The sequence below is a fragment of the Phlebotomus papatasi genome, chromosome 3 (genome assembly GCF_024763615.1).
Source record: "Phlebotomus papatasi isolate M1 chromosome 3, Ppap_2.1, whole genome shotgun sequence".
Classification (NCBI taxonomy): Eukaryota; Metazoa; Arthropoda; class Insecta; order Diptera; family Psychodidae; genus Phlebotomus; species Phlebotomus papatasi.
The window spans coordinates 27398068-27423659 of record NC_077224.1 but is presented as its reverse complement, the minus strand read 5'-3'; the positions used below and the strand labels follow the sequence as shown (position 1 = coordinate 27423659).

Below are 25592 nucleotides of genomic sequence, written 5' to 3'. Positions count from 1 at the left end.
CCTCCCTTGATGTTCCCTGACCCGAGCTATAATCAAAAATGTCTTGACCAGACTGCATTTTCTGTATTTATAAAGGGATTTCGATGAAATTTTAGCCTATATTCCCTATATTGTATCTGAGAGCATGATCTTTCTGAAAATGGGTCCCATCCGTCTCTACCCCAACCCACTGTACCCCGACCCTTACTATACCCATATGGACCGGACTCTATCACTTAAGTTTATTAACCGATTTCAATGAACTTTTTTTTCTTTTGTTGGCCTTTCCCACTCAGACTGTTTAATATAGAAAATGACCAGTGATAATCCCAGATAAGCTTATGGTAGCTGAGATTCTTTACAGGTGACCACGAAATGCGTGCAACTCGGGGTGCTTACAACTCGAAAGGAATACGTGTAAATTCGATTGTGAGTTGAATTTTGGGGGTAAAGAATCGCGTCGAGCCAATTTCATCCATTTCGACTGTCGAGAACAGTTTACTCGACGCGATTCTTTACCTCCAAAATTAAATTCACAATCGAATTTTCACGCATTTCGAGGTCACCTGTAAAGAAGCTCAGCTACCATAAGCTTATCTGGGCTTATCACTCGTTTTTGCCTTCTTTCACGCTTCTAGACCCTGCCCCTAGCTGGGTACGCCCATGTTTTTTCTGACTAATATAATTAGAAATGTGAACTAAAATCTTTTTATACAGATCTGATTTGATTCCACAACATTTCCTTCTTGGGGAACAGAACAATACTTTCTTGTGTTTTCAAAGATGGATTTTTGAAGGAGAATTTACTGCGATTTGTTTACTTGGATTGTTATCGATTTGGAGCGTTCCTTTTATTGGCTTTTTAACGACAATTTATAATCAAGTTTTGAGTTTTTTTTTTATTTTTTGAAACCGAAATTTGAATTTTGTTACATTTTTCAATAATATTAAACTTCTTAAATTATTAAGCACTGTTCACATGTAATTCAATATTTAATTACATAGAATATTTGAAGTTTCATTGCGTTCTTTGATTGGCTGAAATTTGAAAGTACAGTGCCTGCTTCGTTATTCGGATGATTGGGAGACAATATGACAGATGTCCGCTTCGTAATCCGGATGGATTTTTTGAATTTGTTCAACGTCTCGAAAATATAATACAAGTTTTTTTTTATAGAATTAGAATAAAAATTTTAAAAAAGATTAAAAAGACATAGGGTAAGTGTGCCAAATTCCGGCCAGCTTGCAATTTCGGCCACCTTTTTTGTTCCTCGAATTTCCATGAACTTTTATATTTTACGTACTCTAGAGATTATACAATGCAAAAGAATAACAAAAAATGTAGCTTCGACAAACAAGATGACGTGAAAAAGGCATTGGAAGAATTCCTAAAGGGCAAGGATCTATGAGAATGAAGGTGGCCGAAATAGGGCACCAAAGCTATGTCTATATTTTTATTCATTTTAAAATGTATTAAGAATGATTATAGAGTGAATAAAGACGGAAAACTCTTTACAAGGTTCCAAGCAACACTCTTTAAGAAGAAAGAATAAAAAAATCAATTTGTATTTAAAATATTACATTTCAAACTTGAGACTTTGACGCTTGCATGCAACTATGCTGAAATTTGGCACACTTACCCTAAATAAGAGAATTCTATGCTATTATACTTAATTTATTAAACAAAAACATCACAAGATAATTCATTATCCGGTGTATAGACATGCATACATGACCTCAAAATTATTTTAAATGTAACCGTCGATAACTTGTCCGGATTACGCCGATCCGGATTAGAGAGCGGGCACTGTATATCATGCTTTAGCCAATCAAAGACTGGGACTCAAATATTTTATGGGATTAAATATTTACATAAATCAGGATAAGAAAAAGAAATTTTCTAAATTGTTTAAAATTTTCCTTACCTTTGTGCTTAGTCCTTCTTTAGAATGTACAGTCTTGTATTTTTATTTTTTGGGAGCAATTATACCCTCCAGTTGAGCCTGAAAAGGAAAAGAGAATTGGAGTAAAATCCGAATGGAAATTTCCATTTCGTCGGTCTACCTTGAGTTGTGCACTGGTCTTCTTCAGGAAGGCAATTTCTTCAGCGTGCTTCTTCTCCTCCGAAGCTCTGAGTTCAGCATTGCGTCTTTCCACCTGATCAGCTTTAATCTTCATGTCACTAATTGTATTCTCGAGGACTTTCTTCTCCGCTTGGAGTACAGTGACCAGTAACTGGAGACTCTCCTTGCCTTCTTGTGCCTGCAAGGCTTTTCGCATCCCGAAGGCCACTGAACTGCAGTAGAGGGTTTCGTAAGCTTCCATTGACATGGCTATTTCATCTCGAACTCGCAGCAGAAGAAGTCCTCGTTCTGTACAGTTAATTGTGACCTGGCGGATAAGTTCATCGAAGCACTGCATGTAGAGTTCCCTACGAACTGGGCAGATACCGGTTTCTCTCGCTTGAGTCTGCTGCAATCTCGTGTCCAGCATTTCCTGGAGGTTTATCACATCTTGGCGTGTGGCCGGTGTACTTGACACCGTTTGCATCCACATTTGACCATCTTCTTCCCAACATCTCGGCGGCAGGACGGAATTCAGGATCTCTTCAGCTTCCTTTCGACTCTCCGTGACTCCAGGCGGTGCTGTTCCCGGAGATGTCTTACTCCTGGGCGATAATTCGGCGCTCGTTGGACTTCCCAAGACGCCTGCTGTTGCCGGTCTCTTGTCGGCATGTGTCACGACAAGAACAGGATTATTGTACTTTACCAGAGTACTCCTACTCGATGGAATCTCAATTCCTCCCTCAGCCATTGATTTCCTGAAAATTCTTTCCCTAGTAAACTTCCCTCAAAGACTCCCAAAAAGACAACCCCGATTGCTCTTGTGAAATGTGAATATTGTTAGGGAAAAGTGTGAAAATATTTATTATGTTGCTATGAAATGTGTTAGATCGAAGGCTTTCCTGGTAACCCCACATAAGAAATTCCTCAAGTTCTTCTCACTTAATTCCACTTCCTTTATTTCTCAATTCCCATACACTCTTCTAATTACCGTTATCCTCTGGCATTTCTTCATCGGCTATTTCCTCCTGTTGATTCACCTCACTCTTCCCCTTCATCTCCATTTCCGTCGTATCAACATCCTCAACTTCATTGAGAATCGGTGCTGCTCTAAAAGCCGCCTCCCCATCGCCCCTGTCCAGCTCACCGCCCTTCTTCTCTTGCCCCGGAGCTCCTGGATCAATTTCCTGATGCTCCTTGAAAATATCTTCAGGCGTCTTTGCGTACATCTGTTGCATTGTCTCCATGGCAACTTTCATCTCATTAACACGATGCATATAAAATTGATACACATACTCTGCCATTTGCGTCATATGACTCACACTCAGGACATTTCCTGGCAGAGGATCATCGACTCTCCTCTCGCACGGGAATGTCTCATGAGGGAGAATTTGCAGATCCAGAGGACGATTGAGAAGCTAGAGAAAATTTTTCATCATAAAATACCATCGAATTGGATCAGAAACTCTTCTAGAATATATAACAAATAATAGGGTAAGTGTGCAAAATTTCGGCCAGCTTGCAATTCCGGCCACATTTTTTGTTCCTCGAATTTCCGTGAATTTTTAGTTTTTACATACTCTAGAAATTATACAATGCAAAAGAATAACAAAAAATGTAGCTTCGACAAACGAGATGACGTGAAAAAGACATTGGAAGAATTCCCGAAGGGCATGGAACTATGAGAATGAAGGTGGCCGAAATAGGGCACCAAAGCTATGTCTATATTTTTATTCATTTTAAAATGTATTAAGAATGATTTTAAAGTAAATAAAGACGATAAACTTTCTACAAGCTTCTAAGCAACACTCCTTAAGTAGAAGGAATAAAAATATCAATTTCTATTAAAGATATTACATTTCAAACTTGAGACTTTGACGCTTGCATGCAACTATGCCAAAATTTGGCACACTTACCCTATGCGAAAGCCATTTTATGTCGCTTAACAACAATTAATTATTGGCCACAGTATAAAAGATTTCATGAAATAACTTGGCATCATTGGATAAAATGATATACACTGCAGCATTTAAAAAGGGACAGATAATCCTAACCGGCTTATGTAGGTGAGATTCTTAACGTGAGCTAACTCGGAGTGCATGCAAATTCGATTTAGAGCTGAAGTTGGGAGACGCCATTCAGTTATCTTGAATCAAATTCGTGAAATTATACAAATTTTGTATTTAAACCAAAATATCAAGGATTTGGATGAACTGATAGCAAAGTGATATATGGGTGAAATGTAGACCAGAATGTTCTCTATAATTTTCCCATAGAACATGATCTCATCGATTACTCAGAAGCCAAGATAAGCGAGGTTTTTTGTTTCTTAAATCGTTTTTTCATCCAGAGTTCCCCAAGTAGTCATTTGTTGAACTTCAACTATATCAAGGAATTGTTGTATTTTGTGGGACTTTCCATTTAAAACCCTATTTTAAGTGTCTTGCTGGAGTAGAGGCAGTCAAATTGGCATCTGAGTGATTTCAAAGCGTTATTATGGGAAAAATCAATTTTTTCACACTTAAACGGCAAAATCGAAGTGATAGCGTAGTCTGAGTGGAAAATGATGTATGGACGAAATGTAGAGACAAATGTGCTCTACAATTATGTCGAAGTAATCATCAAAATTGGTTCAGCGACAGTCGAGATAATTGAGGTTATGTGATATTGAAATTGGTTTTTCGACTGTGGCGCCCCTGGTGTTGGTCCCACAAAGTTCAAATGTTCTAGAAAGTTGTAGCATTTGGTGAGATCTTTCGTTCAAGCCCTCACCCATCAAAATCGATCACATAGAACCGGAGATATGATTTTTTGAATTTTGTGAACTTTGACCCCTCATATCTCCGGTTCTATTGAAACCACAGCGCGCATACGCACCATTTTGGAAACGTCCTAGACTGGACTACAACATACTAAAATTTCATTAACTTGCACAATGCCGTTTTTGAGAAAAGTGACTTTGAATTTCGATGAATTTTGACGCTATCACAGCGCCACCTGTGGTGACTTTTTGAACTTCCATCTGAAAGTGCTCATCGAGACGAAACCAAAAAGGTAAAATTTAGGTCGCTATGTTAATTAAAACCGGAGATAGAGGCCGGTCAATGTTCGAACTTTGACCCCTTATAGCTCGGGTCAGGGGTTATGGATCGACTTAAGGTTTTTTTTGTTTGATAGGTATAATCAACGGCTACAACATACTAAAATTTCAGCCCGATGCACAATGGAATTTTTGAGTTATTTAACTTATAAGATTTAAAAATTTTCTTTTTAATAATAGCGCCCCTAGCGGTGGTTTTATGAACTTGCGATGTTAGAAGGGGAAGTGGCATTTCACGAGAGCTTTCCAAAACGCCCTCACTTTTTAAATTCTGACAATTAGAACCGGAGTTATGGCCATTTTAAGAAATTTTTTTTGGACCCTTATAGCTCGGGTCTGGGGGGTCAGGGCACCTTAAGTTTGGTATTGATGGAAAGCTCTAAGGCCCAGCTATAACATACTAAAATTTGAGCCCGCTCGATGCCATAGGGGCGGAGCTATTGAGAAAACAAAAAAAGGGGGGTCTTCAAAATGGCGGAAGGAGGGGTGGGGGGTGGGGGGTCAATGCACCAAGTTGCAATTTTCACCCGATATATAACCTTTGCCGAAAACCGCAAGTCGATATCTTTTTTAGTTTAGGAGCTATTAAGCTCCAAAGAGCGGCCGGCCGGCCGGGAACGTAACTTAGCCACATATATATTCGGAATCAGGAAGTGGCGAAACACATTTTGGCCAAATTTGAGGTCGATCGGACGACATGAAATTTTGTTAGGATTATAGTAGGTGAGATTGTTAAGAATCTCACCTAATACTTCTACAACATATCAAAGAGTTTAAAATGTCTCATGGATATTATGTATTGATTATTAGTTTAATTACTCAATTTATCATTTATGACAGACATTACAGACTTATTCTTAAAAAAAATCAATAAATATCATCATTTATTGACAAAAGATATAGATGCATCTCAATTAGTTTATGGCAGTCATGTGACTCACTATTATTAGTATTTATTACAACTAGTGCGATTTTTACAATTATCACCTAACAGATTGATCAGATTGATAAGTGGGATAAATGGGGACCAAAATAATAATTGCGTACTTCTTGATTATTCTATTTACCATTGTTCTTTATTTAAATAAGGGGGTGGCAAAGCGTCCCAAGCTCTGCGAAATGCTCGAACTCGTAACCGGTTCTCAACCGCTTCGAACCGATTCATAAATCATACACAAGATCCCCAAAATTGTTTTAAAAGTAATAGAATTGATTTTCGGATGAAAATTAGTTATCGGTTACGAACCGGTCCAATACCGATTCAAAACCGATTGGAACAGGTTAAGTTTTATAGGAAATTCCAATACCTTTCCAAGGAGCCCAAACATGAACCCATTCGCTTTATAAATACGCTCTTTAGTGTCTTTTTAACCTTTGACCTTGAAAAACCGTTATTAGGAATGATTTAACGGGATTTTCGTACATGGTCAAATGTCCGCCTGGATAATCATCGAGCACTCACAACCCCATCTAGCGGAATTATAATGATCTCGTAATTTGACGTTTACCGCAGTTATAGCACCGCTCAAAGTTACACCACAGCTGAACAGTGATTGATACCGTTGGCTTAGAAGAGTCTTCGTCAGGACGGGCTTTCACCCTCCAACTCCTCCAGGCTCAACAGTCCTACTACACTTGTGCTGGAAAAAGGTATTCATGATTGAATACCTTTTTGTGAAGAAGTCCAGCAACATTTCGCCGTTCTTGATCTTGTTAGGATTCCCGCTTCTTCTAGTCATACCAGTTCATGTCTCAGAATCAGTATCAAAATGAGTATTGAAATCTCCAAACAACACAACTGAATCCACTTCAGAAATTGCTCTATCTAGGAAAGGTCGATACTCTGACTATGCATTCGGTGCATACACATGCAACACCGCCAGAGTAGATCTATCAAACTTGATCTTAATACTCATCACTCTCTCGATGTGTGTTCAGACATCACAAAGCCTGTCTGACAGCTTCTTCTTTCGTATGACGGCAAAATATAGCAAATAAATTAATAAAAGACAAGATTACAAGACATATAAACAAATAGCCTTTCTGAGTTGTAATAAATTTAAATCTACGTTTCTTAAGTAATCATGGGCCGCTTGAGGTAAACGGTCCAGACTACCAAGTCCACCCACAAAGCCTCGCCTTGGACAGTCGTTCACGATATGGCTCATCGTTTGAAATGCACTACCGCAGTCACGTTCTGGAGAGTCAGCCATTCCCCATTTGTGAAGCAAATAGGCATATCTTCCTTGCGTAGTGCGGAACCTGTTTAACATTGCTCACTCGCGGCGGCGGAAGTCGAAGCCTGGAACTCGAGAGATTGGGTCCCGGACCAAGTGACTGGTGCGACTCTACTCCAGATCTCCTTCCATTTCTGCTCCAGACAGAAGTCCACGCCTGTGATAGACGGATCAACAGTCCAGGGTGGTCTCCTCGACTTTAATCTGCAGCTTGGCAATTCCAGGAGCTCAGTGTATAACAGAGAATTTGCATTTTCTCTGCAATTTGTGAACTCCCTCACCGCAGCCGCTTCGCGCCTTAATTTCGGGGGTGCAATATTCGACAGCACCGGCAAGCAGGGCAATTGTGTAGATTTCACTGTACCTGTGATAAGGCGCATAGCGTTATTCAGCTGCGTATCTACTTTGTGTATATGCGCGCTGTTGTGCCAGACTGGGGCGCAGTATTCCGCTGCAGAATGCACAAGTGCGAGCGTGGCAGTTCGAAGGGACTAGGTGTCAGCCCCCCAAGTTGTGCCAGCTAACTTTTGAATAAGATTTACCCGGGAACTGATTTTCTTGGCTATCTTTTCTAGATGAGGCTTATATGTGAGTGTGCGATCCAAAGTGACACCAAGGTACTTTGGGTGCTCAACATGATTGATTGTAGCACCCTAAAAGCACACATTTAATTTACTGTGTGCCTCACGATTATTTAAATGAAATGCGCAAGCCTCCGTTTTTTGCTGGATTGGATTGCAAACGCCACCTGCGAAAGTATGTGCTGAGGGTTGAAAGATCCGATTCCAGGATTTCTTCAATCTCAGTGATTGACTACGACTGGACAGCCAGAGCCAAGTCATTGGCATACTGAAATTGTTTGGCTTGGGTCCGTGGAATATCACTTATGTATAAATTGAATAGAGAAGGAGCTAGAACGCTACCCTGTGGAAGTCCTTCATTCAGTCTGCACTAGTTACTGCTTTTGTTGCAAAGGAACACTTGGAAATAGAGGTTTGACAACATGTTGTTTAGCAGGCCGGATAGCTTAGCACAGGGTATCACCTCCATGAATTTGAGCAAGAGTCCATCACGCCAGACAGTATCTTAGGCTGCAGTCAGGTCGACAAACACCACACTAGTTTTCTGCCAGCGTTCGTAACCGGCTTCAATGTGGGAGGTGAGTGCCAGCACCTGCTCTGTGCAACCACGATGTTTTCTGAAGCCTGCCTGGGAAATTGGGATTGCTCGGTCAATATGAGGTTGGATACGGTGAAGGATCATTCTTTCAAGAAGTTTATACACAACACTGAGTAAAGAGACGGGACGGTAATGGACGGCGTCTGTATCATCCTTGCCAGGTTTTAGAATGGCAATCACTTTTGCTCGCTTGAAAAGTTTAGGAAGGTGGCCAGTATCCAAGATGCGGTTGAGTAACTCAACCAGCCAACACTTAACTTTTGGACCAGCGTTCTTGATGAATTCAGGATAGATTCCATCAAACACTGCGGCTTTCCCCAACTTTACACTTAACAGAGCACATTCCAAATCTGCAGTAGAAAACTTACCAGAAAGGGAAGACTCTGTTAGTGTTTTTCTTTTGCATCGGACCTCTCTTCTGGTCAACTCCAGATCAGCTTTCGATAGTTTAGTCTTAGAGACCCGAATCAACCGAGAGGCGACGCTGTTAGGGGATATTTTGTTAACTGTGGCTTCACATCTGGAATCAGTGCCCAGCTTTCGGAGAAGCCTCCAAGCCTTGCGGCTGGAATGCGTGAAGTCTGTGTTCTCCACAGTTTCCCTCCACTTTCTCTTCCGCTGGTCATCCAACTCCGTTAACAAGCGAGCAGCGACTTTGTTGTTATTTGTCGCGTTGTACTCCTCGTACAACTCATCACAGCTCTCGTTCCAGCCGGGGATGTATTGCTTTCTAAAACTACGAGGTATATGACGTCCTGCCGCAGCAAACATTGCTTTAGTAAAACGTTCATATGAACCAGTATGTGCAGGAATAAACTGCATAACGTGGTCAAAATCCTTAGAAAAGGCATCCCAATTAGCCTTTCGAAAGTTCCAGCGAGGCTTTGGCTCTGACTCCACCAATGGAATACTTATTCCATAGTGAAGGAGTACTGGGCGGTGTTGACTATTGTGAAAATCGCCCAGAACAGAGCAGGGACCATGCAGGGAGGGCCACCCGAAAAAATCAAATTGCGTGGATTTCGAAATTCGTGCAGGCTGTCAACTTCTTCCCCAGAACCTCTGACAGGCTTTCCCAGGCCTCTGACAGCTAGAGGCCCGTGAGTGTCTCACATCTATATGTAGAGACGTTTCTGGACCACTCCGGACATGAAGAGTTGCCACCCTTCCTCAAGGTCCATGTTTCGCTACTTTTTTCTTAGTGGACGAAACACCAATTCGTCCCGTCAAAATGAAACTGTTCTAACTGCATTTGCTTTGTATCAGCATTTGTTGCTAACAACGCATCATGAAACGTCGTTCGCAACTTTTTGCTTCGTATCAGAAAGTTAAAAGTTTAAGACTTAATACTTTTTTTGTGGTAATCCAATGGGGATTTGAACTGCCAACACTTGCAATGTATAATAATTCTCAATATGCGATATTCTTAAAAATCTCATTTAATAGCCGATTTGACGAAAAGGGTCTTTTGTTCTTTTCTGTTTTAATTTATGAAAAATTATTTTAAAATTTTAAGAAAATAAAAATAAAAATATAGGGAATAATTATTCGAAAGATTGGTACTTACAATTTTGAATGCCGGCTGCAATTCTAGGCAGTTCCGGAACAAAGACACCCTTCCAAACATGTAAAGTCCTAGCCTAGCTCGACTGACTGCAACCACAAGACGACGGACATCTCTCAAGTGCCCAACGGCTTTGCTTCGAACCAACGACACGAGAATATAGTCATTCTGCTGACCCTGATATTTGTCCACTGTCGTCACCTTGTACGGCCTCCCAATCAATGGATTCTCCCCACAGCGCGTATTGATAACATCCCGAATCAGATGCTTTTGCCCATTGTACGTGGTTAAGATGGAAATTTTTTCTGCTGGATATCCCAAGAGTCTCATGTACATATAAACAGCCACAATATATTCGGCTTCTGCGAGATTTTGGTAGAAAAATGGATTTGGTTCAGTTTCTCCAACTCCATTGAAATCCTCAACATTGATCATCTGAAAGTCATAGGCAAATCCTGCATTGGCTTTTCGATATTCTGGCCACTGACGAATATGCGTCAGATCACCGAGTTGCTTGTAGCGCCATTTGTACAGTTCACAAATGCTCGCCCTAGCGCGTCCCTGACCATCTAGATCCACCGTCGGAACGCCCAATCTCACGAGTCGCGTAAATAGTGATTGTTCCATATTTGAGTACTTCTGGAAGGCCATATTCTTAATGACGGGCGGTAGCTGATGATGATCTCCAATCATGATCCATCTCTTTAGCCGATTGAAGCCATCCATTGGATTTTGCAATAGAAGAGGAATAAAGGTTTCAATCTCGAGAATTTGAGCTGCTTCCTCCATCAGAATGTTGTCATACTTGAAGCCCATGTGAACGAGTTCTTTCCTCTTGAGAGCTGCATGGGTACAAGTCATCGCAATGATCTTTGCCTCCTTCACCAGGAGATACTTTGATCTATCGAGTCCACTTCTTAGCAATTCAAATGCTCTGAATTCCTCCAGTTCACTGAACATTCGGGAGATATAGCGAAAGCATGAATTGGCCACTTCATTGTCCTCCTCAAAGGACATTCCCTTGAACAGAGGCTGAGGAGCATCACTGAAAAATCTGGCAAAAGGGAATTCTTCGGCAAAAACTTTCATCCAATTTTGCGAATCCTTTACTTGTTGCACTCTATTGGTGAATTTCTCCCAACGTGCAACAATCTGATAGAGATAGAAATATCCAGCTGTTTCACAAGTATAAGCTACATCTCCGGCAACTCCTAGGCTCTCCTGGAGCTTCTGAACCTTCGTCAAGAGATCCAAACGCTTCCCCAGAACATAATTCACCCTTCCATAGCGACTAAAATCCTTCTCAGTCTCCAGGGCTTCTTCCCCATGACCCAGACGCAACAGATGCCTCTCATCAATGTCCAAGGCCATGATCTTCTCAAAAAGTTGATTAAGCGCCTGATTTGAATGTGTTACAATCAATGTACGCTGATTCGGATGATTATGATAGAGATTTGAAATTATCTGAACAGCCACGTCAGTTTTTCCCGTTCCGGGTGGTCCTACAACCAATGTCAATCCTGGTTGCATTCCCGAACGAATAGCTTCAATTTGCGTTGGGGTAAATCGAATGGTATTCTTTTTCGGTTCATTGTAAACATAAGGACCACGACTTGGAATCACATAAGATTCCACAGTAATTGTCTTGGACAAATCCTTCAATTCATCCTCCCTCATCTCTTCATCCTCATCTTCAGCCTTTTCAGGGACATTTTCAAATGTAATCCTAAACGGTCGAATAAACTTTTCCCCTTTGAAATTAATTTCATATCCCGGAAAACTCTCCTTCAAATGCTCAATACTGAGAAATGTATCATTGAAATCCAATGATCTTGCCTGATTCTTCATGCGAGAATAATGTGCAGCTCCCGGATCACCATATCCCAGCAGAATGTCATGCAACCATGGTGGAACAACACATTCGGTATTCATTAAATGTCGAATTGTCTCAAGAACTGCCTTAAAATTATTCTCTTTTGGCTTTCTCCGCATAATAATACTGAATCCCTCATAAACATCATCCTTCCCAATTTGCAGTGCATCCATATCCTGTCGATATTGATTGCAATCCAACCAAACACGGAAGGTACGTTTTTCCCCAGGAAGTATTGGTCTCGGTTCCGGTCCATCCTCAATCAACTTTCCATTCTCATCGAGCATCCCCTCAATTTCACACCCTCGCACATTAACAAGCCCTACCTGCGGAATAAAGGGCTCACGGTGATTGTAGCGTGTCCCAATGGGATTTGTCGGACGAACTGTGATCAAAAAGCACACATCGTGACGTCGAAGATTTTCCCATTCTTCTTGGATTTCTTTGCGAACACTTAGTGTCACTGAAACATCCGCACGCACCCTCGATGGCTTCTTCTCACCAATGTGTGGCTTAGAGACATCCACAACAGCAAAGGATGCTATTGGAAGGGCCATTCGAGCCCATCCACCATACACAATTTCCCCCTCTTCAGACACCCACGGTAACATTCGACTGACGGCATCCTCAATATCCTGACGGATTTCGTCTGAAATCCCAAGTACCAAAATTCAAAATAAATTCTACACAAGTTGCAGTATACTGCAACCTCATGCTTCTGCAGTAAGCTCACCCATAAAAAATTTTAATTCACGTCCGATGATAAAGATAAACAGTAACATCAACTTGAAATTTTTCAATTTCAATTTATTCAAAATACCAACACAAAATAGGGTTCAACCCTCTTACAAGTGTGTGGCTACAAAAAAAAAGAGAAAAAAAATGAGAAAAACAAAAGCAGAACGCATCAAGCAAGCCTGGACTTGAAATAACCCGCAATGTTTCTCACAGAAGCGCGAGCATCACGAGGAAGTGAATTGTAAAGCGATACTCCTCTGACAAAGAGTGTGTGATAAAACGTCTCTTGCATCGCTCTAGGGACCAGGTATCCTCGAACCCTGATCGAACCCCCCCTCGTCAAGAGGGAAGCCAGGTACGCCGGACTCCCAGTTGTTATTAGGCGATGCAGAAAGATAAGGGCACGCATCTGCAAGAAGGATGGTAAGTCACAACCAACAAAAACGTCCCTGTGCGGAGATATGTGGTCACGTGAGCCTAGAGCACAGATGTATCTCACACAGTTATTAAAGATCACCGTTAAGCGGCGAATGGTTTCACCATCCGCAGAAAAAAAGAGTTCAGCTCCATAAGAGATTATGGGCAAAAGTAGCGCTCGTGAGAGAAGCAGGCGAGTGTCATAGGGTGTAATGTCCCGGTAGCGTCGAAGGGTATAAAGAGAATAATTAATTTTACGACAAATGGAAGTAGCATGATCTGACCATGATAGGGTTCTGTTGAAAATAATTCCAAGGTTTTTAACCTGATCTGTAAATGGAATGATTTCGCCGCGGAGAAAAAGAGGGCTTAAAGGAAAGTTAGCAGATCTTTTAGAGATAACAAGGGCCTGTGATTTTTTAGGATTTAAGAGAAGTCCATAATAATAATAATAATAATAATAGAAATAATAAATGCACTAGACACACTTACGATTTAGGCCGAGAAGCAGCTTATCGTGCAGGGAGTTCCGCTTTCAAAGAAATTCTCGGAACCAAAAAAAGCCCGATTCACTCCAATGACACAGATAAATTGCATACCCACAGGAGCAGTCTTTGTTCAGTGTCACCTATATTTCAAATTTACCGCGTGAAAAAATTTTGCATACAAATAGGGGCTTTTCAAAAATTATTTTGAGCTCCCAATAGTAGGCAATTCACATCAATTTCTTTCAATCCGTTTTCACTTAAGCCGGAACTTCCTTTAATTATAATCATAATAATGATCAGATTGCATTTCCATCAGTTTGTGGCTAATCCGTCTCTCGACTTAAGCCAACGAACGGCTTAATGGGAAACTGATTTGAATTTAGTCTAATTATCATTTTGATTATAATTACGATAAGCTGTCTCACGACTTAAGTCGTAAGTGTGTCTAGGGCAATATTTACCCGTAACTCATTAAATGGGGCCTGGTCAATATATAGGCGGTGCTTACTTATCTAGTAAAACATTATTTCTCTGCAATGGAACAAAAAAAATGTACAAAATAATTGTCAGTCTTACCCGTCCACCTGTCTATTAAGAATATCCTCATATGACTTTCTCATGGATATTCTGGTGATTTTAAAGAGAATCGATCCAAAGGACATGAATCGAATCATCAAGGACATTAAAGCTGAGTAAACGAATAAACAGAGAATTGTTACAAATAACTGATAAAGAAATATTTAAGGAACAAATATTTGTGGTCAGTATTTTACTAAATTTGAACTGTAGACAAAAACATTTTTCCAAAAAAAAAAAGAAGTGGTAAAGATTCCGATCTTTACCGAAGTGCATCAAACTCACGAGAGAGAGTTCTCTGTAAAAATTGTCCTTTCGCAATTTTTTTTTGGTTTCACACCGTTTTATGAGGGATTGAAATGGATTTGTGATTATTCAAAAAAAAAGGGGGTGGCAAAGCGTCCCAGGCTTTGCGAAATATTCGAACTCGTGACTTATGCCCTAGACACACTTACGACTTAAGCCGAGAGACGACTTATTAGTGGAAAATGATGGAAATGTAGTTTGACCATTATTTCTAATATAATTACGCTAAGTCGTCTATCGGCTAATCCTCAGGTCTGTCAAGGCCCTTAGATGCTACACCGCAAAAGTACTTTCGCATGACTTACCGTTTACCGGTTCCCAACCGATTTGAACTGATTCATATATCACTCAAAAGATCCCCCAAAACAGTTTTAAAAGTAATACAATTAATTTTCGCATAAAAATTAGTTATCGGTTATGAACCGGTCCAATACCGATTCAAACCCGATTGGAACCGGTTAAGTTTTATAGGAAATTCCAACACTGAGAGAAATCCGAAAAAGTTAAAACAACATTCCGGAAATGTTAATTTTACCCTGCAGTATTGATCCGAAATCGGTGTAAATATTATGCTTTTAGGTGTATTATGGGTTAAACTTACCCTTTTTCATGTTAATTTTACACTTAAAAAGATGTGAAATTAACATTAAAAAATGTTGATATATTTTTACACCTAAAAAGTGTTAAAGTTATGAGGAAAAAAAGTTAATCGCACCCTCTTTTTTTCTCAGTGAAGACCTTTCCAAGGAGCCCAAACATGACCCCATTTGCTTGATAAATGCGCTCTCTAGTGTCTTTTTAACTTTTGATATTGAAAAACCGTTATTACACTCTTAGAAAAGTTTGGTACTCTTTACTATTGCCATGATTGGAAAGAAAATATTTGCTAGACAGAGAGAATATGGTAGTGGCAAATATAAAATACACCTTTCAGAAAAATCCCTGTTTAGTGAAAGAACTAAATCATTTATTTATATGTAATAACCATTTAATAATGATTTTGAAAAGCATATCCTTAGTTGAAGTTAAAATAATTTTTGCGCCACTATATTTTAACTATACAAAAAATTATGTCAAAAAATGTATTGTAATGAGAACCATATTATGATATTATGGTACTTCTTCGCAATAGGTCGTAAAATAAAATTTATGACCAAAAAATGGCGTTTGGATAGTACCAGCAAAAGTGAGCAAAAATATCCGGATTAGCTTTAAAGAAAATGTAAACTTTTCTCGAAAAATCCTTATAGGACACACTTAGTTCACTGAGTGAGAGAAATCCGAAAAAGTTAAAATAACATTCCGGAAATGTTAATTTTACCCTGCAGTATTGATCCGAAATCGGTGTAAATATTACCCTTTTTAGGTGTAATAGGAGTTAAAGGTACCCTTTTTCATGTTAATTTTACACTTAATAAGGCGTAAAATTAATATTAAAAAATGTTGATATATTTTTACACCTATAAAGTGTTAAAGTTATGAGGAAAAAATGTTAATCACACTGTCTTTTTTTCTCAGTGTAGCTGTAGAAGAGATCTTTCAAGAAAAAGAAAGTTGCAGGTGACATAGGAATTAAATCTTGAAATATTTAATTTCTTATACAGAATAGCAAAATATTAGGTCACTTTTTCCGGGCACTGTATTTTTGGAATTGAAAGATATGAAGGTTCAAATTTGACATCATATTCAAGCTTCCAAAAGTGTTTTTTTTTTTGTAACATTTGCACATAATTAAAAGAAAAAAAAAACAGATCTTATAATATGCTATATGGACAAATAATCTGATGAAGGGTGATTTTAAAAGGATTTACCTTTTGTAAAAAATACATTAGCACGTTTCATTTTATTTTAAAATTTTATTTAAAAAAATAATTGGTTTTCTTTGAATATAATATTTATAATATTTGAATATAATATTAGACAATTTCATTTTAAGTACTCCCTCCGTTCCGAAATAAGTCGTACGTTTGGCGAAAAATTAGGGATTAAGGAATGGTTTCAGAGAATGTTTTTGTTATTTGCAAATATCTTGTGTATGAACTATCCTCCAGGTTCAGGGATAATATGGGGATCCTACGACGATGGTAAGTTGAGGAATCGATATGTTGAAGTTGTCCATTTTTGGCGTTTTTTTCAAAGAGCTCCGGTAGATAGTTAATTACTACAAGATGGACTGTGATTAACATTACGGGCTAGAATTTGTTCTAAATTTTTAGCATGCACAAGTAGAAATCAACAGTTATTACCGATATGACATTTTTTATATCTCAAATTTTGCAGAATGAGCAATAAAAAGAATTTTCCTTTTTTATGTTTTCGAATATCTGGATGCAAAATGGTGAGGGATAGGGACTTAGGATCTTCAGCGGACCCCCCATAAGTTGATCCTGGGACCATTTATATGTTTCTCTAAAACATATCCAGAAATGAAAAAAAAATCGCACGAGGTGTTCTCGAGCAATCCCAAAAAAGATGATTTTGGAGGGGAAGGGGAGGCATGGGCGCAAAATAATGGACATATTAATGGTCCCAGGGTCAACTTATGGGGGGGTCCCCCGAAGGTCTCAAGTCCCTATCTCTCACCATTCTGCACCTATTTTAGATTGAAAATAAAACGCAAAAAATAAGACATTTTTAAGATATTCGTTCCTCAACTTACCATGAATATTGGACCCCAATTTTAGTGCTGAACATTAGCAATAGTTCTTTACAAGAGATAATTGTTATACACAAAACATTTACCAACAAACTTTCCCTTAATCCCAATTTTTCCCAAACGTATGACTTATTTCGGAACAAGAATTTTTCCCAAACGTACGACTTATTTCGGAACGGAGGGAGTATTTATTTTTATAAGCATTAAAAAATTTAAAAGTTGGAGGAGTGTAGATGCCACAACTTTTTTAATTTTTTTTTTTTGGCTTTCAAAACATATTTGTGATAAATATGTAAAAAGAATATCAAATTGATGTTTCGAGATCAATTACAATAGCTGTGACATTGCATGTAAGCAATCACTTAAATGGCTGCGTCTGGGACGGTTATTTTAAATCTTAACATTTTATTGAAAAAACTGAAGAAAATAGGGGAGACTGGGGCAAAAAGTCACAAAACGGATATTTTATTTTTTTACAAACTACCCGAACGCCCCAAAAATTTCTGATTAGTGCAGTTTTATAGGATATTTACCGATCTACAACTTTGTAAAAGTAATTCTCCTCTACTTTGTAGGGAAATACATTTATCGAGCCGTTTCCTGAAAGGTAATTTTGTGACCATTCTCAAAAATGCTGGGGCAAATAGTATCAGGCATGAGATATTATCACATTTTAATTCGCTTTGATACAGAATTCCGTAAATTTAAAAAAAATACCTAGAAAACATATTTTCATAGGAAATTTATTCATCTACACCTTTGTAAAACACCGTTTTCTCTATCTGAACGATAATAACGCTTTTGAAGCTATTTTAGAAAAAAAAACTCAATAAAGACGGCAAATCGTTTGAGCAATGCCAATAACAAACGGCGACACACGGCATTTGCCGTGAGACATCATAAATTGTTTCGGTTTTTCTTACTTTTTGCTCCATACCTTTTGTTACTTTTTACCCCAAGTGGTCCTTCTAAAATTAAAATTCTAAAATAGATAGCGGCTTTGTATTCAAAGCATCCAAATCATTTAGGAAATAATCATCATTGCATAAATTTTGAGTAATAAGTAGGTAATAATTGATATATTCTTCAAGGAAAATATTTCAAAAACAGGGATAAAAATTTTGATATTTTTTTTTATTTTCTAAACTCCTTGTTCGAATTCTAAGGAAAATACAACATCGAAGAAGGTCTATGATAGCTATCTATGGAAAAAAATTTAAGCCGCTATCCCTTTTATCTTAAAAGATGTTGAATTTTCAAATTTTCGACTTGTGACTTTTTGCCCCAGTTTCTCCTACTTGAAAAAAAAAATATTTTTTTTAATATCTTTTATGGCCTCCTAGACACTAGGGAAATTTATATCCACATTGAAGCAAATTACCTACAGGAATGGCCAAAAGTTTTATGACAAATTTATGTTCAAGAAACCAGATGGAAAAAATTATACAAAAAATAACTTTTTTGAATTTTTCTTTTAGCAAATGAGTCGCCTGTAATCCATAGATGTTATTCATGTATTTAAAAAAATATTATTCATTTTATTTCATATCAAAAATAATTGTTTTCCCAAGGTAGATAAGTTTTTATCGGCCGAAAGTTTCTTGACACATTTGAAAAAGTGTCACAATGTAAGATGAAAATCTATTATTTAAATAAAGTCATAGAATTATATTTTTCAATATTTTATACCTGTTCGAGATGTGGCCTATTTTTGATAGGTGTGGCAGGTTCTTGCATTCAACTTCAGTTGTTTGAAAACTTACAAAGGGGCGTGAATTAAAATTATTTGTAGGCGGAGCTTACTGAGAAGGTATTATATAATATTTTCTTTTTGGCGACTTTGAATGCAAAAAAGTTACAGTAAAATAAGGCAAAGCTAAAATTCAACTTACATGTAGACTCCAAGCGGAAGAGATTAAAGTTCCTCAGCAAATAATCGTGCAGAGTAAGAAATTGAAGATTCAATTTGGGCAGAGCAAGGCATCCTTCACCAGAAAAATATTCAGTGGGCACAATGTTTTCGTCCCAAATGATGGATTCCGTGGGATAGAGTGGCATCTCATTGAGTGCCTCCAATTGAGATACTCGTCTCTCGTGACGTGATATCTAGTAAAATTTAAAAGAATAAAAAAGCCTGAGTCAAAAAAAAACAATCCGATAAAAAGGGGAATAAATATAGAATAGAAAATTACCAGAAGCTCTCGTAAAAATTCTTCATCGAGTCTATGCCACTCGAAAGGTGGTTCAAGTGTCTCCGGCACTAAATTCAAATAGCACGCGATATTCTTCAGACTCTGAGCATCCAATGCGCCAAAATGCTCCTTCAGTGATTCCCGGGTATCCACACTAGCCACATTGGCAAGTGAAAACATCCTCAAGTCCGGAAATTTGGCAAAAGCCGCACGTTGGAGGGATGTTATTTTGGAATAGTGAAGCAAAGTCATATCGTGATCAGTTAGAGCATCTCCAGTCTCATCATTAATTTCAAAACGTGCATAAAACTTGAGCATATCGAGTAGCTGTAAGAGATAAATTTACCGCAAGAAATTTAATCAAAAGTTGTACCTTACTGCAATTGTACATTTTTATTATATACATATTTATCACCTTGGAAATTGCAAAATTGGATCAAAAACTATTATGATATTACCTAATAAATCTTATCAGTTTTTGTGCAAAAAAAATCTTATCACAATATAAAGTAGTACAAAGTTCAAGAATACACCTGAGAAGTGCTTCATATAATTGATGTAAATTGTCTCAATTCTAAAGAATAATAACATAAAGTCCTTTATCAGCTTTTATGACTCTATTTATATAAAAAAAATCTTATTATCTTTGTCATTAAAAGATATAGTTCTACTTAAAAATTTACAAAAGGCAAATAACTAAAATGGAGGGAAAACCATGAGAAACTTTATTGTCTTTTTCTAATTGGAAGAAAAATGACGCAAAAAATCTGTCAACAAACAACAGCTATAGATTTTTTTGCATAAATTGTTTGTTGATTCTCAGAGTATCGGTTATATATTTTTTTCTTGTTGTTTATTAAATTGTCTAAACGCCCTCTCATATAATCATTGAAAACAAAATGAGTTCTTCGATATTTTTAGTTTAAGAAATTTCGGCATATTGTTTTATGCCCAATACACTCAAAGTTCAATGTGGCAGAAATTTGATGACCAAATGTTCACTCTCTGTTGTTGATTTGGATCTTTGGACATGAGCATAAATATTTTCTTTATGATACCCTTCCATTTCGTCTCTATAGAATATGATAATTTGGGTCAAAGTACTACATATTGGCCAGCCTAGCACCACTTTTAGGTATTACCAAAATAGTTCATAAACAGTGCGTATTGCAAACACGAGTTAGAACTGTTCCTGATTAAGGCAATAAAAAATGATTAACGAATTGGAAAACACTTCGCGATATGTTTACCCTAGTCTGTTTGATAATTTATGCTCTCAAGGTAAGGTTTTCGTTGACTAAATTGTATAAGTGTATAAGGATAAGTTATTGAATTCAAAAGCTCTAAAGTTCCATAAAATATTTTCCACTACGCTAATCAATTGTTTTTAGAACATCTTTAAAAATACTAAAGTTATTATTTGATTTAAAATAACACAAGAATAGGTTCAAATTCAAACCAGTAAAGATTTCTTCTAAATTAACTAATCCAAATTTGTTGAAAATCGGAATAATATTTCTGGTGGGACGTAAAAAACCAGTGATAAGCACCGTTAAGCTTAAGGTAGCTGAGATTTTTACAGGTTACCTCGAAATGTGTGCAAATCGGGGTGAATGCAACTCAATATACTTAAAAATTGAAATTGAGTTTAATTTTAGGGGTAAAGAAATATAGGGAGAGGTGGGGCTATTTTGAGATGTGGGACTCTACATTGATGTATGGTGTTTTCGCCTATTTTTAAATTAAGCAGGTCCTTACAATTATTTTATTTAGATCCACAATTGTTTTTTCCCATCTAAATTGGGCACTCAATGGGTCAAGTGGTAGAGCACTCGCTCTAAGATGCAAGTGTCCCGGGTTCGAATCTCCTTTAGGTCACCAGGAATTTTTCTGGTATTAAAGGGGGTTTGAATTGCGTCCAGTGAGCTTCACTGCACTTGATTCCACGGGGCATGGGACTAACAAAACTATCCCTGTATAAGGAAAAATAATAATGGATGTCCCGAACTCGCCTTGTGGGAAGGCCTAGTTCCTCTATGGAACGTAGTGCCACCATTACTAGTATTATTATTATCTAAATTGAAATACGTTAAAACCCAGTTTCCTATAGAAAAATGCGAAAAAAATCGTATAACAATGTAGTCTCACTGCTCAAAGTAGCCCCACTTCCCCCTATCGAACAAACTCTTCTTGGCAGCCTAAATAAAATTTACTCCGGACGAGATGGCCACAAGAATAGGTCTCTTTAGCGCATAGTATTTGTGGTCTATGAGTGTCAAAACGTGTAGATCCAAAATCTGACGAGGTCGGATTTCAACTCAGATTATAAAAACTGAGATTGTTAAGAACCTCACCTAAAACATAGGTCAATAAAAAAAAACCAAAATGAGTAATTTTGGTCAATAAATAGTTCAAAATTAATCAGAAAAAAATCATTCACTTTAAAACATGCTAGAGATGTTTAGAAGGTTCCTAACTTTTTTATTTTCCAGGAATATTTTACTATTTTGTATCATTTAAAATTTACTAATGTTTTTCAGCATAATAAATAATTCATTTTAATTCAATCTCTTACACTCTGAAAAATAATCGAGTAAAACTTACTCGAATCGATCTTGAATTAACTCTTTTTCGTTGTGATTTTCGATTATCTATATTTTAGAGTTGATTTTACTTCTATTTAGGTGTAATATTCGGAATATTTATCCTAAAATTTACATGACAAAAGAGTATAAATAACTCTTTTTAAGATTGAAAATAACTCGTTTTAAGAGTTAAATTAACTCGTTTCAATAATTAAAAAAATTAGGAGTTAAAATAACTCTTTCAAATCACAAAAGGGATAGATTTTGCAATTTTATTGTTTTTTCCTATTTTATCATTCTCTTTATTATTTTCTTGACCTCAAATTCCTTATATTCCGAGCGAAATATCACGTATGATGCACGCACATGCCTTCATGAAACACGGTTAGGCATATTTCTAATTTATGTTCCATATGAACTTTGTCACACGAAAATCTTCTTGACTGAAGTATATTCTTAAAACGAAAGCTCTTAAGTATATACTTCAGTCGAGATGAAATTTTACATCGAAAAAGAGTATAAATTACATCGATATTCTTCGAGTTAATTTAACTCGGCAATAGAGTTGTTTCGACTAAACAGTTTTTTTCTTAGTGTAGGTATATACAAGTACAACATTATACTACTTTTTCTTAAATTTTAAAAAATCCACCACTGAAACCTGATTTTTGGAGATTTTTTTTTTTTGGAAAAACATTATTTTTCGATGAACAAGATTTTTCAGAATATGTCCATCTAAAATAAAAAATTCAAATATTTTCTGTTAGCTAATGAACTACTAAACTTAGTCCATGATCGAAAGATTTTATGTTTACTTGATGTCAACTTATTTTACAAGACGAAACATGGTGTCAAATAAGTAAGAAATATTTTTGTGTATAATATTCACCCAAAAAAACCAATTTTATTTTTTTTGTTTCTCCAAGAATCCTTCATTCAACTTTAACTCATTCGCTAACAGGAAATATTTGGTTTTTGAATTTCAGATGAACCTACTCCGAGAAATCTTGTCCATAACAGAAAAGTATGATTTTTTTTCCAGAAAAAAAAAACAAAAAAAAATTGAAATTTTGAAATGGAAGGTTCAGAAAATATAGTTCAAAAGCTGTAGTACTTTTATATGCTCAAGAGCTTCAATTAAATAGAGATGACTTAGTTAAGTCTTTACGACTTAAGTCGGGATATGGCTTAACGTAATCACTATTTCAATTATAATTACGTTATGCCGCCTCTCAGCTTAAATCGTGGGTCATCTCAGCACAATAGAAGAGCATGATATTACACATCTGTTAAGGTATTAAATTTAAAAACAGGGAGTTGTAAGTCGTACTGAAATATACTTTCTTTTTCAAATTAATCAGAAATGATTTATTGAAAAAGTTTCTTTCTTCTAATCAAAAGATTTTGATGTGTTTCTTATTTTCACACAGAGAAATTTTAGTGGCATAACAACTCCAAATGGTGTTGTCGGACACACCAACCTCAACCCCAAAATCAACTAACCCCAATTCGGTGTTCAGAATACACCAAGTGGTGTCACAAAGTAACTAACACCGGCTTTGGGTTTCTGATTACACCAATTTTACACCAATTATTAACACAAAATTTAGCGTTGTTGGAACACCATTGTGGATTTTGTATCACATCATCTCAAGAAAATATAGGTGTTCCTTTTACACCAATAAATGAAAAATGTCTACAGATTTGCAACTAAAACTAAATGATCAAGGATTTAGAATTAGGGCATTGGCATTCATTGGATGGGATTTGAAATTAAATTCCTGGGTGTTTCTGTTTAAGAATTTTTCATTTTTCTGTGTGTGTGGTCGATGGTGAGCGACGAACACCGTTTGGCGTTGCAACAGCACTGTTTAGAAAATTGATGGTGTTACTTTTACACCATTTCAGAGATTTCTGTGGCGGAGTTAATACAACACCGCCAAAGCATTTCATAGAACACCATTGATTCAAAACTAGGTGTTAATTTGGTGTGAATGCTACTACGTTTGGTGTTCAAGCAACACCAACACCAAATTCAACCCCAAATTCAACACCGCTTTCTCAAAATCACTTCTCTGTGTGTTATCAGAAGCCCTAACAGGTACCTTGCAAATCCGAATAAAAAAAATTGCGTGACTCTATCAATATTATCGGACAAAGAAAACTGATAAAGGATGACAAGCCGTAGAACAAATAAAAAAAACATGAAAAATAACCCCCAGAATTAAATAAGAAATTCGTGATATTAGATTAAAGGTGTTAGAGATAGTACGACAATGTCGTAAGTTGCGAAAGCTCTTTCTTATCACATCGAAGTACTGAGAAAGAGAGAAATTACACATTTTTTTCCTCTTCTCTTTTCATAGATAACAATTTGGCATTTTCTATGATCTCTTTTCTTTTTTTTTTATTTCTTTGGTATAGATACAGGAAAAATATATTTGTAAACGGGGAAATAGTATGTAAGAAGAAAAAAAAATTACTTGAAACACGTATATATTGAGATTCTCCCTCTCTTATCTTGAACTGTTGCACAGTTGGGGATTTCTTAAATGTATAGTCATGAGATTATTGGACTCTTCACTGAAACCCAAGGGGAAATTCACTCTCATAAACTTAAATACACACAATATGAGAATTCTCAACTTGTACGGCAAAACAGTCGATTCACAACACCCAAAGTAGAAAGACGGTCTTGATAATAGTCAACAACATTCCCGTATAGTAGCACAATATTCTGTGGTCGTCGTGGACAATATTGACTAGTCACTTATATTTTTTTTCTTATTCTTCTTATTTATATAAAGTGAAAAGAAAAAGAAACACAATGGACTATTGAATTAAATCAGCAAAGAAAAGCATAATATTGAGAGACATTTTAAATAGCTAAATGACATTACAAATTGAGGTTTATTTTAGTTCTTGTGATTGTTTAAAAGTTTTGTGATAATCTTCCTTAGAGAGAAAAAAAAACAACAATTCACCTTGGAATGAAGAAATTCATCTAATATCTTTTAATGTTAGAAGAAACATAATATATTATGAATCGTAATTAATTTACGAAGAACTTTTGAAGTAGTTCTTCTCTGATTTTTAATGTAAAAAAAAAACAGCAAAATATAAACAGAACGTATAGTGAATGAACAAGAAACTTAATTTAATGAATGTTTAAGATTAAAGAATAATATTATTGAGTTTCATTGTTTGTTGTTATAAGTAACTCCAAGCAAAACTATATATTATTTTCTCTGCCAGCATTATTAAATCAATTTTGAGTGAATATCTTGGAATACACATCCCATATGTTGTTATTTTTCGACTTTTCTTCACATCCCATTTAAAAACTAATATTGCCCAATTGTGAATCCCTCTCAAATATCCCATCTGGATGATCCCTTTTAGAGCACCCACTTTATGCCCATATTTTCCTAAACAAAAAATCACTCCTACTATCAATAGATAGATCTCTAAAGAATCACTTATTAGTTCGCGAGAAAACACCCGTTAAACCATCAACAAGGTACACAAGACGACCTAAAAAAATATATATATATAATAAAATACAAGAAGTGTTTTGCAGAATAACAGAACATTCTAGTTCCTATAGCGAAGTGTATTTAGTGAAGCCACCTTAATATC

The 25592-nt window shown here is 36.7% G+C and overlaps 3 protein-coding genes across 6 annotated transcripts in view; 1 reads left to right on the top strand and 2 right to left on the bottom strand.

Annotated features, from left to right (window-relative positions):
• Positions 1–1932: 1932 nt before the first annotated feature.
• Positions 1933–2912, bottom strand: LOC129807421 (putative inner dynein arm light chain, axonemal). The gene is made up of 2 exons (XM_055856674.1): positions 2044–2912; positions 1933–1982 (listed from the first exon to the last, which is right to left on the bottom strand). The coding sequence occupies exons 1-2, from the start codon at positions 2791–2793 to the stop codon at positions 1947–1949; spliced, it is 786 nt and encodes a 261-aa protein (XP_055712649.1). The 5' UTR covers positions 2794–2912; the 3' UTR covers positions 1933–1946.
• Positions 2913–2977: 65 nt separating this feature from the next.
• Positions 2978–25592, bottom strand: part of LOC129807417 (RNA helicase aquarius) — a 79432-nt gene continuing 56817 nt past the window's right edge. Inside the window, exons 3-6 of the mRNA XM_055856666.1 lie at positions 19369–19695; positions 19069–19282; positions 10126–12644; positions 2978–3460 (exon numbers count right to left, since the gene is read on the bottom strand). Of these exons, the coding sequence (XP_055712641.1) occupies positions 3026–3460; positions 10126–12644; positions 19069–19282; positions 19369–19695 (3495 nt within the window). The 3' untranslated portion in view covers positions 2978–3025. The remainder of the gene's footprint in view (positions 3461–10125; positions 12645–19068; positions 19283–19368; positions 19696–25592) is intronic.
• The window catches only part of LOC129807419 (G-protein coupled receptor Mth2-like), a 38094-nt gene continuing 37115 nt past the window's right edge, over positions 24614–25592 (top strand). For 2 of the 4 annotated variants that reach the window (XM_055856671.1, XM_055856670.1), the window contains exon 1: positions 24614–24861. The gene's annotated coding sequence lies outside the window, so the exon portion shown is untranslated. Of the gene's footprint in view, positions 24973–25592 lie in introns of all 4 variants that reach the window. The other 2 variants (XM_055856672.1, XM_055856669.1) reach the window with 1 other exon arrangement.

Bases quoted from the DNA above. Each gene is read 5' to 3' on its own strand.
- LOC129807421 (XM_055856674.1), bottom strand. From the start codon at position 2,793: ATGGCTGAGGGAGGAATTGAGATTCCATCGAGTAGGAGTACTCTGGTA. The intron at 1,983-2,043 runs GTAGACCGACGA...TTTCCTTTTCAG, and splicing joins AGACCAGTGCACAACTCAAG to GCTCAACTGGAGGGTATAAT.